General features: G+C 44.2%; 1 protein-coding gene across 2 annotated transcripts in view; it reads right to left on the bottom strand.

The window, feature by feature from the left end:
- KIAA1958 (KIAA1958 ortholog) overlaps positions 1 to 20,650 on the bottom strand; it is a 171,141-nt gene that overhangs the window by 68,806 nt on the left and 81,685 nt on the right. For both annotated transcript variants that reach the window (XM_075560328.1, XM_075560327.1), the window contains exon 3: positions 19,157 to 20,351. In XM_075560328.1, the coding sequence (XP_075416443.1) occupies positions 19,157 to 20,327 (1,171 nt within the window). In that variant the 5' untranslated portion in view covers positions 20,328 to 20,351. The remainder of the gene's footprint in view (positions 1 to 19,156; positions 20,352 to 20,650) is intronic.

Here is a 20,650-nt window from a genome sequence, read left to right as displayed (position 1 = left end):
TCCAATCACTCATCCAGTCAAGGCTTTTTCTACTCTCCTGAGTTCCTCCTCTTCTTATGTTTGCCTCTGTGGCAAATATTTGCTCATTCTGCCAAGCTGGAGTCTACAAAGGCCACCGGTGTTAGGCAACTGTACTTCAGTGACCATATCCCATCCACTTACATATGGGAACCTGAGTTCATATTTATATTAACTTTCCTTCCACGGCACTTAGATTCTTGATAAGCTTATTGTGTGTCATACAAAACACAGTATGTGACATTATACGAATTCAGTATAGTATTTAACAGAATTTAAAAATCATGGAATTCTCATGGGAGTGGGGAGGGACCCCTAGAACTGACAGTGATTACAAAACTCATTTTAAAAGCGCTTTAACCGTGGGGGTGGGGCTGTAGTCTAAAATTGTGGTGATAACTGTACAACTCTCCTTGATCTGACTGAAATTTGAGTTCTGTGATATGTGGATTAAGTGTCAACAAAACTATGTTTAAAAAATCATGGAGTTCTCTCCTAAAAATGTAGCTTCTTTATATTGAATCTGTTGCCTCTTCCCCTCAGAAAGAGATGGATCACCTTGTCTGAACTAACATTATTTCAGACAGTTCTGGTGTGCTAGTCAGCCATGGGCTGGCCACATTTATTCGGAAGGGAGTGAGCTCACATATAAAGGAGATGAAACACTCACTGAAACCCAACAAGATATGAGAAGGCAACATGGAGACCAGATGGAGGAGGAACAAGAAACTACACGAAGCTCCTCAAAGCTCAAACTTAATTTCAAGCCACAGAAAAGACATTAAGCATTCTGCAGCAGAGAAACAGAGAAAAAAGAGGAGAACAAGCAAATAAATATTGCACTATATTAATCACAATAAGCAGCATTTTTGTCTTGGCCAAAATATATTCTTAAATCAACTTTAAAGCATGGCTGCATTTTTAGGTTTAGCAGCATGAAACCCACACGACTGTAATTAATGTAATAAATCACGCTGCAGACTTTTATATAAAACCTGACAGTACTCACTGATATACTGCTTATTAGAGACCGTAGAGATTTCTCCTCCGCTTTTTTATTATACTGCCAAAGACACTGAATCAAGGGTAGCCTCTCCTGATGTGTCTGAAATAGCTGTGGCTGGTGTAATACAAATGGATACATAGTGAGCTGTTGACATCAGCCATTGAGATACAAAACCTTATCTGCAACTTTTAAAAAGAAATCTCTTTTGAGCTTTCACTCTGCTGGACGTAAGGTCGTTGTAGAAGAGACATGGACACAGGTGACATTTAGATGTTCCAGTTTCGGCCACGAAGCCACAGCTTCACACAAGTGGCTCTCCCTTTCAGTTCACCCTTCAGGATTACATTCGCATACAGCACTGAGCACTGTTGAGCAAGTGTATTGTTTCAGCAGCGTGTGCATGTTGTTTCTTGGTTTCACAGCCTCTGCCCCGTAAGAAAACATTTAATTGAACATTAAATCACTTTCCTATGTAAAAATTAGAAGTCAGTCACAACTGCATTTCACCTCAGTTAGTTGACATATGAGGGAGTAACCGCCCCCCCAAAAAACTGCATTTTTTCAAAACTATGTATTTAAATCACTTTACAAAACAATCTTGTCATTTTCAAAGCACTCTCCATTACACTTAACATACTGGTCAAATCTTGGATTCCATTCTTGGAAACATTTTTCAAACTCATTTGCTTTGAAAGCTGACAGCACCCCCCTCATTTTTTTCTTCAACTCTTCTATGTTGTCAAATCACTGTCCTCTCGTGTCCCCCTGCATTTGTGGAAACAAAAACAAGATGCACAGGGCAAGGTCAGGTGCACGGCACAAGAGAGGCATGCTGGTTTGGGCCCAAAACTGGCACCCTGAGACGGCTGCGTGAACAGGTGCATTGTCGTGGTGACAAAACCAGTCAGTCCCCATCTGCGCCAAATCAGGCCTTTTTAGTCTCTCAACAGAAAGCTTGATTAGCAGTCTGACCTGGGTGAATGAACTCCACATGTACTACGAGTTGACATCTTCATCGGTTTGAGTTGATAGAAGTCCCGAACCAGGTATGTCATCAATCAACATTTCACCTTTTTTGAAACGAGAAAGCCACTGGTACGCTTGAGTCCCATACGGCAGTCCTTGTAAGCTGTGTTCAGCATCACAACAGTTTCTGCGGCATTTTTCCTGAGCGGGACACACAATTTCACAGCCGAACTGTTCTTTTAAATCGGCCATCACAAACAAAAACCAAGGTTCGAGCAAAACTGCTTTTGTGAAAAAATTCACTGTGACCAGAGAGAACCTTCCTAGACGACGCCTCTGGGTGCACGCACTCAGAGCTTGATACTGGCACTGCAGGGGGTGGGTGGGTGGGTGGGTGGGATGTGTACTACGGAAGTGCCACCCAGTGGAGTTTTCCAGTTGCTGCTTTAAAAAAAAAAATTGGGGGGGGGAGCCCCCCTCGTATGCTGGATTTGTTTTGCACAAGTACTTCCTGATTTGCTAGTATCACATTTAAACAGCTGATCTTTAGTGGGTAACTGTGTATAAAGCGAAGGGCATTGTGGTTAACCGTTTAGTGCAAAGGGCACTTTGCCACCAAGGCTCCCAGGTCCAATCGTACTTCGCTGCACACGTCTTGGGTCAGCTTCATTTGTCTCATCTGAAACCGTGCTTTCCTGGGCCCCTTCCCTCCAGCCTCGATGGCCTCCACTCCAGGTTTCCGATGTGTTCTTCCTCCCGCATCCCACGAGTTCTGGTAGAGTGTGCACAAGCTGGCTCCTCTCTCCGAAACACCCTCCTCGCTTCCCTTTCCGGGTCAGTGTCACGTCCTCGGGGACCTTCCAACAATGAGCTTCCTTTTTCTTTCCTATCATAGCATTTTAAACTAGAAAGCACAACTACTTTTGTCATTAATTGATTAAAGTCTATTTTCCACTAGAATGTACATCCATGGTTGAAAGAATGAATGGTAGGCATTAGTATTGTTAAGTAAGTAATTTAATTTTTACTATAAGCAAAAATACACTAAAACTACAAATGAAAACTTTAAAGCCCAAAGAAAATGGCAAAAATGAAAATGATATCTTTTTCCTTCTCAGAAGTTCTAGTGTTGCATATTCAATATTGGACAAAGTATAACGAATGCCTCGTTGTGGTGAGCACTGTTTTCGACGCACCTATATGTGAGGACTTCAGAAAGTTCATGGAAGATGGGACTTAACCCCACAACGCCTCAATTTTTAATTTCAGGGGAAAATTTTGTTTTTATTCTTTACTTTCATAGTTATCAATATATATTCACATATACATTTAATTGTTACGAAAACGTCGCGCTTGGCGTTAAAGGGTAAAGCAGATTTCTTTTCAATGAACTTTTTGCAGCCCTCCTGTGTCTTCGTCAATTGTTCAAAACACTTGGAATTTTATTCCCTCCTGTGTAGACAATAAACAAGCTAGAGATTAAGAAGAGAAAGGAGGAAAAGTAGGCGAAGTTTGGCAATGGATTTTTTGAGGAATAAAGAAACTCATAACCCAGGTTCAAGAACAGCCCTTCTAGTCCAGAGGAAGGCTGCTGTGGTAGTAATATAATTGTTTGTCAATTTGAGAGGATTAACAGTGAAGTGGTAGAGTCTAGCCTGTCAATCAGGTCATAGCCAATGAGGCCTCTGTGTGGGCATGGCCTTCTCCTGAGGACTCTGGGAACTCCTGCATTCCTCCTTGGAGGAGGGAGACACTCTCTCTCTGTGCTCACTCCCTGGGAGACATTGCAGCTGACAAGACACCTGGAACTCCCTAGTGCCCTGAGCTGGAGGAGCCACATGGAGACCCCTGCCGGTGCTGAGATGCTTCCACCACTACTGGATCCACAAGACTATCCGCCCTCTGACTTGTGATCTTCCTGCATTGGGCGCCATTGCAAGTGTTGCATGAGTCTGAAGAGGGCTTTATAGATTGGTATCGGACATAGAGGATAATATTGGACTGATGGACTTGATCTGGGCTGGGATGTTTTCTCAATATTCAATTGCTCTTGTATATAAAGCTCTTTCTTATACACGTGAGTTTCCCTGGATTTGTTTCTCTAGTCTACCAAGACTAAAACAAGGGCATTCTATGAGTATGCTGAAACTCCACGGCTTCAATGATTGAGAATATACCCACATACAACACACAGGTAAAAATCTAATGAAATACTACACAATAATAGTAATAGTTATTACAAACTTTTAATCAAAACCGGTTCTTCTGTTCAATTTATATTAATTTACATGGTTACATATCTTAATTAGCACACATCAAAACATGATGGCAGTTTCTACTTGAAATGCATATTAAAGTTAAAAACATGAATTATTAATCAACTTGAAACAAAAGAAACACAGATAAGATATAAAAATGGAAATGTATGAAAAGGTAATAAATTACTCCCTTCTCTTCTGAGTTAGACTATTAGTATTCATTAGATTACATCCAAGAAATAAGAACCTAATGGATAGGAAGATACTAATTTCTCTAAGAGGATCATTGGGTAATAACAAAATGCATTTTTTAAAAGTTCATTATAAAATAAAAATTGAAGTATTTTTTCTATTCTATTAATCATTCACAGACAAAAACAGCAAAGTAGAGTTTTCCCCTTAACAGTGAGCTAGCAGCTTTGTCCTGCACAGAACAGTATCTCAGCAGCACTAATTACAGGGGTACGTTACAAAGTGCTTAAAAACTGCATCTGTAATAGAAACATTAATATGAATCACCTAATAGTAGTTAATATGAATGTACTCCTGAGAATAAAAATGTTCTGTAAAATAAAGTTTGGGACTTGTTTGGGGGGGGGGCGATATTATTTTTAAGAATGATCTATTTGATTCAGTTAACCACACACTAACAATAAATTAATAGAAGGAGTACATCCTAGGATTACTATTGTTTATCTACTCTGAATAAAATTAAGAGAAACTACCGTAAGTCATTAAAATAAAAATTCTCAACCACAACCAATCATCTCCCTTACTGTCTTGGTTAGTCTCTAAACATGTTTTTAAACATTAAATATATATATGTTTGGCCAGCCTTCCCAAAATATTTATGTTCACTTGCAAACTATGTACACACACTCTACTGTCCATTAATTAAAGGTAAATAACAATTTATTTTTTGTTTAAATACAAAAATAGACTCTCGTAATGTTTTCATCTGACACCACGCAGACCGCTGTGTGACCAACTGGCAAGTCCTGAGCCATCACTTAGGGATACAGCTTCGGCATTTCATTATGGACTGTCTTCTTAGATCTCTAACTGCTTCTCTCTTATATGAACGTTCACAGGGAATTTCGTAAGCTTCTGCTTCTATCTATCACCCTGAGAGATGAAGAAAAGAGGCCAACTGACAGGTTGACTTATGCATAACAGGTAGCATGAGAGCAAAATTATTAATATTAATGGATCGTTTAAAGTGAGGAAAAACACGTCCCTAATGCTTTTAGACTCCCTGAAATGTGGCAGAAACATGAAAAGCTGTTCAATATTACTAGATATTAAACCCATCTACTGCCATTGAGTCAGTTCCAGCTCATGGCACCCCTACCTATGGTTTCTGAGACTATAACTCTTTATGGGCGCAGACAGCCTCATCTTTCACCCTTGGGACAGCTGGTGTGTTTGAACTGCTGATCTTGTGATTAGCAGCCCAATGAGTAATCCACTATGTCACCATGGCTCTATAAAGACATTAGAGAAATGCAAATCAAAACCAGAATGAAACATCTCCTTATACTAAGCTGGCTGAAACCAAAAAAAGTAAGACGATAATAAGCGTTGATAAGGATGTTGGGAAACTAGAACCCTAATCCACGGTACAAGGTGCCCTGGTGGCATAGTAGTTAAGTGCACGGCAGCAAACCAAAAGGACAGCAGTTCAAATCCACTAGCTGCTTTGTGGGAGAAAGATGTGGCAATCTGCTCCCCTGAAAACTGCAGCCTAGGAAAGCCCACTGGACAGGTCTGCTCTGTCGTGTAGGGTAGCTGAACCATGATGGACTCAACACTTGGCAATAACACATTGCAGATGGGAAGCTACACGGTCCAGTGGCTGTGGACGTGTCTCCACAGTTAAACATAGACATGCCATAGGACCCAGCAATTTACCTCCTAGGAATATGTACTCTCAGTCCTCAGAGTATCGATGGGCTTATCACTAAGAATTGGCCAGGGTTTTGAACCGGTTCTGTCGATAGCTGAGAATTGACCCATTTTAAAAGTTCCAGCAATAGCTGGGACAGGAAAAAATCATGAAAGCCTTGCTCCCAATGGAATATTCCTTTGGAAAAGCAGGGCAGTGCATTAATTGTACATTGCAAGCAACCAAATTTCCAAAATAGCACGGCCCTGCTCAGACATGGAAGTGTGCCAGGCCACTTTGAATATGTTGCTCACTCACAGCATCCTGTCCGTAATCCAATCTCCAGGCTCCTGATAGGGTTCCCTACGCCTCTCCCAAGTCTCCTGTTCCAGGGCTTCAACCCGTACGGTTTCCTGTCTCCGGTACTGGGCCGTGTTCAGATGCCCGGCTTCACTGTGTGCTGTGACAAACTCCATGGGGAGGTCCAGGAGGAGCTGTCTGTAACTCAGACTTGTGCAGCCCGGGGACTGCCTATACGCCAAAGAATTGAACCTGTATGTCTATACAAACTGTGTACACAGACTTTCATAAAAACATTATTCCTAATACTCAAGAAGCAGAACGCCAATGCTCATGCCTTTGTTTGTGTAACATGAAAGAAATGGCACACCTTACAATTGTCTTGGGTGCACAGCAAGATGGTAGCAGTAACGCTGAGATATGCTAATGAGACATAGATGCCACTGTTCAAGGCTTTTACGCGGAAGACGTCATTCATTCACACACGCCTTAGAAACGGTCTCCCTCATGCCCCAAAGGTAGCAAAACTCATCTGGATGGAAAGAAATGTTCGTGCAGCACACCACAGCAATGAACCATATTGATATGCTCAAAATGACAGTTTAATGGCATTTGTGGTTTTGAATGTTGGAGCCAACCTATGGACAACGTAGAACAGATTCAGCCATGAACTCAGAAAAGAAAGAACACATTGATGACCTTGGGAGCAGAGGGGAAAGCGCCGGTGCCCTGACAGTGGCCATCTGCCCTGGCCTGTGTCTCATTCACCTCCTCGGACCAAGGCAGGAAAATCAAGGTGTGTACCTTCGATCCTGTATTCCTAAGAGATGACATAATAACAGCAAGCTCCGCTGCTGAGTCGATTCCAACTCACAGTGACCCTATACGACAGAGTAGAACTGTCCCTCTGGGGTTCTGAGGCTGTAAATCTCTCAGGGAGCTGAAAGCCTCGTCTTTCTCCCACGGAGTGGCTGGTGGGCTCAAACTGCTGACCTTGCCGTTGGCCGCCTAACCCGTAGCAAAATGCATGACACGCTTTGCCATCGAGGCTCCAGGAGAAGACTAAGCCACGTCAAATCCAGGGAATGGAAAATTAGACTCTGAGCTCCAGTCATCTGCTCAGTTCCATCACTTCACCACTGAGTTAATGCCGACTCATAGCGAGTCTACAGAACAGGGCTGACCTGCCCCCCGTGAGTTTCTAAGACCGTAACCGTTTAGGGAGTAGAAAACCCGGTTTTTCTCCCAAGGAGTAGCTTGGTGGTTTCAAACTGCAGATCTTGTGAGTCGCAGCCCAACTCTTAAGCACTAGACCAGGGCTCCCTAGCGGTTTGCTAGTTTGCTGCATTTGTGGACATTCTGCATTCTCTGGAAATCTCTCAATCACGAGAAGGTAAAACTAAAATATCACTAATAAAATCAATCCCCTTTGCTGTCGGGCATATTCTGACAGCGTGATCCTGCAAGACAGTGAAGAACTGCCCTATAGGGCTTCCAAGCTGTACATCTTTCTGAAAGCAGCCGTCACATCTTGCTCCCATGGAGCAGCTTGTGGGTCGTTTGTTTAAGAAGTGAACACCAATGCCCTGAGCCACGGGACTCCGCTCACGCAGCCAAGCTCCCTGCCACCAAGTGAAGGCCGACACACAGAGCCCTCCTTTCATTGGTACAGCGTGCAGATGATGCTAGTTTCAAGAAATGCTTTAAAAAAAAAAGAAAAAGAAATGCTTAAAAGCCCACTTTTAGAAGATTTTAAGGCTGGGGAGAGGGAAAGTGAGCTCATAGCAAGGTCTCAAGCAGAAAGAAAATGTTTTGAAAATGAGGATGGCGACCTATGTGCAACTGTGCTCGACACCATGGAGGGATGGATGGGGATGGGAGCTGTGTGAGCCGTCTTCAAGGCAAGTGTACGGACAAGGGCTGGGCATCAGGGAAATCCGTTCAGACCAATCGTTTCTCTGACAACGATCCATTTGTACAACAGACCACAGTCAGCGTGACTAACTACTTTCGCCTTTCAGAAAACAAGTATACAGTTGGATATTTAATTCTTAAAGATAAGCCCCTGGTTCTCTCTAAAACAAGCAATATTGTGACAGTTTTTATTTAAACATGCTCAGGTTATTTTTAGCTGACTAGAGGACGTTTGAAATAAATTATGATATTGAATCAGTGGCCCATTGTCTCTGCACTTATTTTTCACCTATGAAAGCCTCACCTTAATTTATCATTGTGACTTCATTTTCCACTTAACAATCTTTAGCCATATATCATCCTAAAACAATCTTAATAAATGTGTTAGCCAAAGGCAACCAATTTAGTCTTACAAAGTTATCACAGTTTGATTAACGACATCTTAGGAAATATTCTAAACAATTTTGTTTTGAAATTCAGAATATTCTGAGGGAAAGAGGTAGGATTCTCTCTCCCACTGGCCTTAGATCTCCCAAGAACAGGAACCATATTGATTGACGTTGTACCCCAGGGGCCCAGTCTTTACTGCTGTTTATTTATTGCTAATACCCAAGAACTCTGCATTGTGCAGTTTCCGCGTAAACTCTTGGTTCAATGACCACAGACTGAATGAGCAGCTACAGCATGCTATAGAATTCTAATGCCACTTTAGCTTATGATATTGATTCCACTGTCGATCTGGGTGTCCTGCAGACTTTTTGGTGTTACCTAAAACACTGTCAAGCTTTTAATCAGGGTGGCAACAGAGATGCCAAAAGGCCAAATGTCCCAAAGCCATCAAGTTCTGTATTTTTATAACTCGTCAAACATTTACCCCTACCTAGTCCTATCCAATGCCCTGTTGTGGCCTCATTCACGCACGTACTGCCATCTCACACTAGGCTGACTGCAGCTTTCTCCGTAACAACTCTCGCGTGCCAGCCTCTACTTCCAGGTCACCTGCCTCCGTGCTATCAGTGTCACGGTCTGAGGTAATGTGCTATGTCCCTCTGCTCACCACATAGGCACTTGTGACACTGCAGGTCCCAGATGACTTTTTGGGCAACAATTCTGTACCTCTTGACATCCACTCTCAAGTGCCACTCAACCTCCTTGCTTCCCCAAATGTTTGCCATCATTGTAGGTCCCGAGGACTTTGCCTGCTAGTCCCGTTGCCCGAGACACTCTTCCCTCGCCTGTCACTTCTTGTACCCGATGAAGGGTCAAACGCTCTTCATTCGCATTGCCCTTGCAGCGTCCATGCCTCTGCCTTGATACTTAGCAGGCCTGTTGGCAATTTTTGGCTGCTGACGTCCAGTTCTGCAGACCCGGTTCAGCGGCTGCTCTGCGGGAGGAAAATGCTCTATCTTCTCCCATGAAGATACACAACAGACACTAGGACACTGGACCGATACAGGGTCACCAAGAGTAGGAATCAACTCTATGGCAGGGGGGCTGGGGTTTTTAAACACTTACAACGTTTTAAAGAGTTGTAGGTTTGTCTGCCTCCCTCTCTGGAGAATATCCTGGGGGCAGGGAATTAGACATTCATCTTTGCATTTTTGGCAAGCCAGCACAGTGCTTACGATATGGTTAACCCTAGTCAAATGCTTGCCGGTGCATGTACTGTGCCTAGCAGGAAGATGAGTTAGCAGGGAGCACTGTCCCCTATACAAACACATCTATCTGCTCCCGATACAGCAAAGGCTTCTTTTAAAAATTATTCTCATCACAGGGAAGAGATGAACCAGTCAGGGTGCAGTATAGCTCTGACGAAACACACAACTTTCCTCTAGCTCTATGGTGCTTCCTTCATTCCACTAACATGATCTCAATTCTACCTTACAAATCAGATTAGACCAGCGCACACACGCACGCACGCACACACACACACACACACACACACACACGGCTACAGATAAACGCTTGCAACACAGGGAATCCAGGATAGATAAACCCCTCAGGGCCAACAAGGAGAGTAGAGATACCAGGAGGATTAGCAGAGTGGGGGGGGGGGTTGGGGAAGAAAGGAAATCGATCACAAAGATCAACTATAACCCCCTCCCAGGGGCCGAACAATGGAAAAGTGGGTGAGGGGCGGCAGAGGACAATGTAAGATATGAAAAAAAAATTTATAGCTTACCAAGGGTTCGTGAGGGAGAGTGGGCGGGGGACGGAGGGGGAAGAAGTGAGGAGCTGATATCAGGGGCTCAGTGGTAAGAGAATGCTTAGAAAACGATATGTGCAAATGTGCTTGACACACTGGATGAATGTATAGATTGTGATAAGAGACATAAGAGCCCCCAATAAAAGTTTTTTTTAATTATTCTCAGGAAAAACATCCTCTAAGGCACACTTTAGGCATGGCCTGCAGAAGAAACGAGGAAGAGAGGTTGGTGAACACCTTCGCATCCTTCCTCTTGGCATCGAAACAAGTCACGGTCACCGGCCTTTCTACAGGCGTACGGACGGTGCCCATCACTGACCTGTCGTACTTCAGGAGGGGCCTCGCAGAGTTCCTTTTGCTGATGCCGCTACAGTTGCTCCTCTTCCATCTGTCACGACCAGCACCGTAGACCATGTTTGTCTGATTCACACCGGCCACGGCCAGTCTACTTCAGCTCACTAAAACCCAGGAATGTCCATGTGTAGCCACTGCCCTTTGACTACTTCTAGTATTTCTAGAATCTCTTGTCACTATCACTCTACTGGTAGACACTTAGGGGAGTCGCCAAATTTCTCCTTGCCCTCACACACAAGGCAAGGGGGCTCCTGCACAGGAAAGGCCTGAGGCACCCCGGCCACATGCAGCCCTGACGGCAGCGCACGTTTTCTCCAATGGAGGTGCCCTGGCCACCGACACTCCAACTTGGGCCTCTGGCTAAACTACTGCTGGTTGACTGCTGCTGCTGGGTCTTTAGAATCTCACTGTATTTACCAAAATGGATTCTGCTAGGTCAGTGGTTCTCAACTTTCCTAGTGCCGCGACCCTTAAGACAGTTCCTCATGCTGGGGTGTGTTAGACAGGGTTCTCTAGAGACACAAAACCAGATTGCTCATAATTATATATATTTATAAAGATAGATTAAATAACACAAGAAATGAACTGTTAAATTATATACAGATAGATAGGTAGATAATACAAGAAATGAACAGTTAAATTATAGAGCAGTACAGATGACTCAGTGGGACTCACTCCCGAGAGAGTTGTGAGACACTGGCAGTCCTTCAAGTCTTGAGGGACATCAGGAAGTCAGTCCTCTGTAGAGAGAGCTAGGCTATCCCAGCACAGGCAGCAAACAGCAAGGCAGGTCACCAACTGTCAGCCAGGTCACCAACAGTCAGTCCCCAGCTCCAGAGATGTAAATGCCAATCGTGTGGGCTTAAAGGGACCTCAATTTAGTGACACAGTCCACAGGCTAGGCGTCCCACAGGTAGAGTACCCTGTAATTCAGTCACAGAACAAGCAAGGCAGCCGCGCACTGGTCCGATGATCAAAGAGCAAGAGACAAGAAGGCGAGGCTCACGAGCCATTTATCTCTCCGCCCTTCAATTAATCCCACTTCTTGTGTTTATTGGCCAGGCTGGCACAATAAACTATCTCATGTGGTGACCCCCATTTTCGTTGCTACTTCCTAACTGTAATTTTGCTACTGTTATGAATTGGGCAACCCCTGGGAGAGGGTCATTTGACACCCCAAGGGAGTCACGACTCTCAGGTTGAGAACCACTGTTCTAGGTGCATCTGATGTGGGTACAGTTGGCTGAAAAGACTAAGGGTCCTTGGATGGTGCCCTCACTGAAATATACAGTCAGAAAGCAAGTTTCTGGATTCTCCAGTGGGGAAGTGCAAATACATAAGAGGAACTGCTCAAAATAATCAGGTGACAACATGGAATGACACTGTCCCCCAAACAACGTGGACCCTACTTTCCCTAAAGCAGCACATTTGTAAAGTTCAGCTCGGGTGGAGCCTGAGACTGTATTTCTAATGTGTTTCCAGGCTGTCGATACTGCCTATGGGCCATACTGCTGGTCCACCAACGGGCGTTACTGTATGAAATAGGAGCCGTGGTGGGGCCGTGGGTAACACGTGTGGGTCGGTGGCTTGAGCACACTACTGATCTGCACAGAAAGACAGCCTGCTTCAGCAGGGCCACAGCCTCGGAAACCGTGTGTCACTATGCATGGGAACTGATCCGTAGCAGTGAGCTTCATCGTGTAACATCAGAATCCACTTCACTGCTTAAGTATGGAGCATAATCTACTGATGATGGTGATAATGGCGGAAACTATAATTTACCGATGACAATCAAATGATAGTGCTTTGCATGCATTTTCATACTTTGACCCTGGGAGTCAGGTACCATTATCCTGATTTTACAAATCAGGAGACTGGAATGCAGACAAGTGAAATGATTGAGCCAAGAGCTCAGGACCAACAGGAAGTAGGGCTGAGGATTGACCCAAGCGTCTCGGATCCTGAACTCTCAGCGGCCAGGCTCCGCTCTTCATCGTCCAGTGAGAGCCGCTATACAATCCTCAGAATTTTCACTTGGCCTCACTAGCGAATCTTTCAGAATTTACATCTCAGGTCTTCCTTTAATGAAGGTCAGGAAAGGGTTTAATTTAAAAAAAAATCAATGTTTTGTGCGGGTGATTAGACCAGCTATCCGGCATCAAGCTGCATCTGAAATGAGGCGTGTGGATGAAAGGAAAAGAGACATGTACAAAGCATGGGATTGGGAGGACAACAGTCTGATGGACGGAAGCACCCAGCATACAGGAAGCTTGGTTTTTATACTCTTCTTACAAGGGAATGGTAACAAAGCAAACATCAAAGAACTTGCTTTTAAAAAAAAATTCCTAACCTCTTATCTATGCAAATGTTACTTAAATAGTCACACTTCCTTAACATTTGAATAATGAAAGCACTATATTCTAAGATAAGCACAAGGATATGCAGGGTTCAAAAGAATCTTAAAGAGGTCATAAATAACTGAGTTATCTCAGCAATGTTTTTAGCTGCAAGGTCATAAATAACTGAGTTATTTTGCAATGCTTTTGTCTGCAAAGACAAAGAGGCACAGGGGACTAATTGGTCACCCACCAAGAAACACCTGGACCAGCCTCCTACAGTTTTGTTTCATTCCTCCTTATAAGAAGAGGCATGCCTTTCTTATGGAACAAGGAAATATATCAAACTGGTAACATTAATCTGTGCCTCTAGAACATGGATATATTTGTCCATCAAATACCCCTTATATTAGAACACTACTTTTTTTACACCCTGGTCTTTGGACGGCACACATAACTTCCATTTCTACCTGTTCAATATAAAATAAAACAACATTCAATATAACGAGCAAAACCACATAAATAGCAGTAGGTGTCTGTTTTCTGCCACCCTACATTCCCTCTGAAGAACAGTATGCAGAATGTCCTTGGCAGACAGCCCCCACGAATACCCTCACAACCAGACGTTACAAGGCAGTGTGTCTCAGATGGGTCCTGGCACCATACCCTGGTGGGGCGTGATGCCCCTCCGCTGGTTCAGGGTAGCTATGCAGGCCTGCTCAGAGAATCTCCAGGCTGTGGTGTGGTGAGGAACGCACTCACACACACCTCCTGAAGAGCTGGCCAGCAAGCACAGCACCACCCCCTGCAATCTTGGGACACGCACCTTCTGAAGGAGCTAACACAAGGGAGCCCATGGAAAAAATGAGGAGGGAGGGAGGGAGGGAGGGAGAGAGAGAGAGAGAGAGAGAGAGAGAGAGAGAGAGAGAGAGAGAGAGAGAGAGAAACAGCCTTGATTTGAGCGGGGATGAAGGCTAGTCTGAAAATGCCCTTAGACCACAGAAACCGTGATTCTCTCCATTCAGTCAAGTTTCTTGTGCTGACAAAGAAATCCATTGTTTACGTGTGTCACCACAGACCAAGTAACAGGAAGTAATCAATATTTTAGTCCATTTGGAAAACTCCCTGAACACAATTTTGTATCAATATTTTTCCAAAAATTATTCTATTAAATGTTTTACACGATACTCTTCTTTCTCTCTGAAAGCATTTTTTCCAACATTTTTTTGTGAATTGAGTGAAGGTTTACAGAGCAAATAGGTTTACAATTCAACAATTCACTTCCATTTTGCTTCACGTCAGTCTGCGACATCCTTACAATGTCTCAGCACTGAGCCTTCTTCCTCCCTGTGCCTCCTGCTTCCACTCCTGCTTCTTTCCGAGCCCTCCTAACAGGGTCCCTGGATCTCAAGTGGCTGACTGTTCTACGGGTCCCTACCTCTGTTATTATTCTCCGCTATGCATGCCTATTGTTAGGCCAAAAACTGAGCCATGGGGTGAGTTTATTTCCAGGCCTGTCTAGACGTGTTTTCTTTTCTATAAATTAAACAGTAAAATTTTTTTAATGGAATGATTAATAAGGAAGTACAAATCTAGAAACAGACCCATAGATGAATAAAAATGTGATGTATGTATCAATTAATTTGGAAATGGAAATTATTCCATCAAGTTTGTTGGAACAGTTGATGACCTGGAAAAATAATGAGGTCCCACTCCAATATATATTCTACTCCTAGAGCTGAATAGAGAGAAGTAAGGACAGAACTAGAATAAGATAGAGGTAAATGTTTACCTGATATCAAGGTGGGGAAATGACTTCCTTAGCAAAATAACAAAGGCAAAAAGGATCCTGGGAAAAACATGGATGAGGGAGCTTCAAAATATCTGTAGGAAAAAATACGTTTTTCCAAGCCCCCGTAAAGGCCCCCTCGCACTTCAAGTAAATGAAAGTTTCCTAAAAAAAGAAAATCCGCCTATCAAAATAGTCATTAAAATGAAAAAGTAATGGGAAAACAGATCTCCAATATGCATGGCAGATTATCATTTCTGATCTATAAAGAACACCTGAATCTCTCAGAGAAGGATAAATATGTGCACGTTCACATTTACATACTTTTATGTAAGTAGATTATCTACTACAAGCGAGCATGTATCATGCTCTGTATATTTAAAAAGAATCAGACACCAAAATGCCTTCTTAAAACTTCTAGGAAAAGAGCAGATTACTAAGAGGTCTTCACACAAAAACCGCAGAGGAAGATATATACCTTCGAGAAACATCCACATACATTCATTTTTTAAAAAAAACCCATAACTCATGATTTCATTTTTACTATGACACATGGCCTAAATTTACAGTAAAACCTCAAAAGTTAATGGAATCCAAGCTAGTGGTAGATAGTCAATAATTTCCCCAATAATAGATGTTCTCTGTTCTCATTATGGTTTGCGAAGATTTAGATTGAGCAGTATGGCGGTCGACTTGAAAATTAATGATTTTATCACATCTTGATTAACATTTTATGGCTGCTAGTTCTGAATAGAAATAAAAATGATTTTTTACTAGGGAAACAGAATTTAAATGGCATCAGCAAAACTCAACAAAAACGGAGCATCTTCTCTTTGTTTCTGGCTTACTCAATTGTCACTTGTCACCTTATTTATTTTAGAAATATTAATCAGAGATGCAGTATTTCTATTATGAGTTGGTAGAGACTCCAGTTTATGCAGCATCCGTTTCTAAAACGTCTGAGTTAGCTTCCACCCGTCCTGTCCAAAATCTTCCCTCTTGGCTTAGGCTTGAGTGAGCGTTACATTAGCAACATGAGGTCCACTGCAGTCATTCAGGTACATTTGGGCACGCTGGATTCTAAACTTTTAAAATCTACTTTTAGAATGGAAGATTATCTACTATAAACCAACATGTGAACACAAATAAAACCTGAGCACTCAGAACTCAGCTTGGGCTTCATGTACCAAAGTAAATTTTAAGTTAACTCTATATACAACTCACAAAAGAAAAACAGCAGCCAGATCTTGACTTGCCCCATTAAGGTCTCCAGCCCAAGCCGTGCTTTGTTAAAGCTAACACTATCTCAGCAATAGAACAGCCTTCCAAAGAGAACTAGATCACAACACCAGGATCATTCCTTAGGAAATTCTAGGACATTCCCACCCCCAGTTCTTGTTTTTCTAAAAGGTCAGCTCCAAACCGAAACAATCCTTTTTTGAGAGTAACGTCAAATCACAGTTAATGATTGTATATGGAATGCGCTCCGTTTTGCTGGACCTACATTTTATAACCATTATGACAAATGTAATTTCAATGCAAGAAAAATACCCAGCAGAATATAATCTACACATAATAAACAGGCTAAATTGGTTTCATTTCCAAATAGAATAAAGTTCTTTCCCCAAATAATTATACAGTAATATATTCACATACAATCTACTGAAGAAGCTCCGTGTCTTATTTACTGTCCACGAAGCAGGCCTGGAGCAGGGGTGAGCGAGTGGAAGATGGCCACAACAGAAACAACAGGCTTCCGAAGCTGCCTGGGTGTGCAGAGTCACGTTCCAAAATAAGATTTCTGAAATCTGCCTTTCAATATAAATTAAACGAGAATGGAGAAAACCCTGTCAGAATAAGTTCACTATTTTACACTGAAAAAGACCACACACACACACACACACACACACACACACACACACACACAGAGCAGATTCACAGATATTTAAATGAAAGAGGTTATGCTTATATATTCTACTTGCACCTAGAGTTAGATTTCCTAGCACAAAGACGGTCACAGACAGCTTAATAAAAGGAAAAGAAAGTTAGCCAAAGGTCAAACTCCAAGGAAGGGAGGGGAGGAGGGAGGGAAGAAATGAACAGACAACCTACGGAATGGGAGCCTGCATTTGCAGATCATACACACGGGGCTTGTATCTGGAATACAGAAAGAACTTGTACCGAGAACCAATAAACAACCTCATTGAGAATGGGCAAAAAATCTGAATAGCAAAAAATGTCTTACAAGAAAGGGCACAAACGGCCCCCATGCACTTGCAAAGACTGTCAACATCAGCTTCAGCAGGGACACGCAAGTCAGACCATAAGGAACTACTCCTTCACGCCCACGTAGGTAGCGAGGATTTTAGGGGGAGGAGAAGGACAAGAGGGCGCAATGTGGACGATCAGGGCCACGTGGAGAATTTGCAACCCGCAGCTACCTTGGCAAACAATGTACTGGTTCCTATGAAAGGGGACTCCAGAGTTACCATTTGATCGAACCATTGTACTTCTAGGTCATTCTCCAAGCAAAATAAAAATGTATGTCCTCTCACAAATTTGTACATGAAAGTTCAGAGCAGCATTCCTGAAACTAGGAAACAAGAAGAAACCATCTAAGTATTCATCAACTGATGGAAAGAGCAACAAAAGATGGAGACAAACACACAGCCACACAATGCAAAAAAAATAAATCTGGCAATAGCTAGGAATGACATCAATGCCACTGTAACACATTGATACACTTTGAAAACATGCTAGATGCAAGAAACCAGTCACAAAGGCCACAGATTGGCCCTATTTATATAAAATGGGCCAGACAGCAGAATCTGAGGAAGCCACGCACGACAGTGCTGCCAGTGGATGGAGGGGCGGGAGAGTCACGCAGGGCTGTCGGTGGGCACAAAACAGTCTACTTGACAATGTGCTCAGAGAGACCATGCGGAAGATCCACAACTCGGAACACACCAAAAATAACTGAACCGAACACGTTTATTAGAATGAACCTTAAAATATATGAAACATACTTCAATGACACCATTAATAAATAAATATGCCGAAATGTACAATTCTGGACAGGGACATGAATATTTCCATTTATGCTTGATCAATGCAATCATGATTATGTTTTTTAAAATCATAAACGGAAGAAATTTGGAGGGGACTCATACACTTGGGACACTACAGCTGGGAAAGAAAATTTGTAGAGTAACCTCGAGGACGTTAAAAGGATAACGGCACACGTGCCTGAGGCTTCTAGAAGGCTTTTCGCAAAATACTTGACTGCCCGCTGAGGGACCAAAGGAAAGGAAGAGGCCTGCTTTCGCTGTGCTCCCTAGGTCTATGCGGCTCTGCTTGGCTTCCACTTAGGACCTACTAGATCTGAACCCTGGACTCAGGGGCCTAAGATCCCCCCCTCCACCCCCAGGCCCTTTGATGCAACCATGTCCAGATTAAACAAATACAGTGCTGGGGCTACAGGAGAATGGACCGACATCACTCGTACAACTGTGCCCTTCTCTCCTCCATTCAGGTTAGGCTCGCACACTCAGAAATACAAAGTCATCTGATTCTTCTAAAGTCTGAGAATAAGACAAAATACTGCTTCTAGAATTTTCTGTGGCTTTTAAAAAACCTGGTTTCTTTTTTTGAACTGCTACATCTACTAAAGTGAATAGAACTGCCAAGCGGATGCCGAAATAAATAATTAAAACAAGGGGGAGAACGTGATGCCTACTGTCATGACATGCCTCACCTAATGTTATTTTGGGTTTAAACAGAAACCAAAATAAGCAAGCTACTGACAGAGGAGTATTAAAAAGAAAAATTCAAAAATAACTTTATGACAGGAAAATGTAGCTTCAGGTGCGGTCTCAACCCTAAACCTAGTGGGCGGCACCTGCTACAGCAGTCCACTCAGCACCAAGGACATCAACTGAACGGCTGGTCTCAATTCAGGTGAACTGCTTCGATAGTCTCACTTGAATATAATAGGACACGTCAATCTCTTTCTGAAGATAAAGCCTACACGCTAGCAAGCTGAGCCAAGGGTTTCTGAAGGGCTGGCGGCGCAGAACTCTGGGAGGACGCGGATGAGGGACGCATGGTCACCTCACATGCCATACCTGGTATGCACTGCGCTGTGGCCTCGGTAGTGACGGCCGCAGAGACCGGGGGCTGCTGCTGGCTGGAGCTCACTTCCGGCTCGGTGTTAACGGAGGGAGAGAGGTCGACGTCACAGGAGGAAACCTGGCTGGGCAGATGAGGCAGGAACTCTTCGGAAGCACCTTGCTCATCCTGTCCAGGCAGTTGCAGGGCAGACAAGGGGATGCTGATCTGTTTGTTAGGGTGGGATGTGCTCACAGGCATCTGCATTGCCACCTGCTGGCTGGGGCCGTGGGAAGCAGAGGGTCCCCTGCTGGGAGAAGCCAGAGACACCCTGGCCATCTTCTGGGCCATTGGTCTGGAGATGACAGAGGGAGACGCAGACACTGCGTGTGGGTCCGCCTCGGTGCTGATGGCTGCTGTTCCGTGGGGCGTCGGCTTGGCAGGCCCTACACCGGAGGGGCCGGCGTGAGTCTGCGTCTTGGGCTTGGCCATCTGGGTGAGAGAGAGGGTGGGCCCATCCAGCCCCCCGGTCAGCTCTGCATTAGCCACAATGTAATAGTCTTCGGGGATCTCCTGCTTGATTTTCTTGATGACGACGTCACTGCTGTACTCCTCGAGCGTCTGCGCCTGAGAGCCGGGATGGAGAGAGGACGTGGCTGTACCAGGCCTTTTTCGAGCGAGGCTTGGGGGCCTCTGAGCCTGGGGTTCAAAGTCACTGTCTTCGTCGGTCACGGAAGACTCGCACACCATGTCAAACAGGGTGTCTTCATCTTCGTACTCCTCAACGGCCTCGTCCAGTTCCGAGGGCTCGCTGCAGTAGGAGAAGTCGCACGAGTCCCTGGTCCTGTTGCAGTCCAGCTTCGCTTTCCCGGGTCTCCCCGGGTACCTTTCCACGGGGCTGGTCTGCGTCTCCGAGGGCACCCCAATTATACTGGGGCTGTCGGAGTTAAAACTGCGGTTATCCGGGAAACAGACCCTCTCCTGGGACCCCGCCCTGCAAGTGGCCGTCAGCGGCCAGTGGTACGCATGGCCAGCACTGCAGCCCCACATCGCCGTCAGGTTCCCATGGGAACCTTCAGAAAGCAGGTGCTTCAGGTTCGGAATGAGGCTGCAAATGGTGCCGTGGCTGTGGGCCCAGCTGACCAGTTTGGACAGATTCTCCGAGGAGGTGTGAAGGCAATCCTCCATGATCCAGGATCAGCAGCGTCTCTCCTGGAGGGAAAGAAGCAGAGCAAGAGACCATTACCACCGAGACAGCCCCACACTGCCGGGACGGCAACTTCCTCCGGCGACCACCACCTGGCGTCGCGAGGAAACGCATCTCCAAACTGGGTCCAGTAAGCACCCCTGCGCGGGGCGGCCCGGGCTGTAGGGGAACCTCGGAAAAAGTAAACACAGCGCCTGTCTGATGGCAGCGGAAATCTGTTATTTCTCTTTATCGTGACGGTAATTCCTGACTTAGCCCTGCCCTCTAAAAGAAAAAAAAAAAACAGAAAAGGAGGAAACGAAAA

Source organism: Tenrec ecaudatus, chromosome 10 (genome assembly GCF_050624435.1).
Source record: "Tenrec ecaudatus isolate mTenEca1 chromosome 10, mTenEca1.hap1, whole genome shotgun sequence".
In the NCBI taxonomy this organism is placed as follows: Eukaryota; Metazoa; Chordata; class Mammalia; order Afrosoricida; family Tenrecidae; genus Tenrec; species Tenrec ecaudatus.
This window is presented reverse-complemented; position numbering and strand designations above follow the sequence as displayed.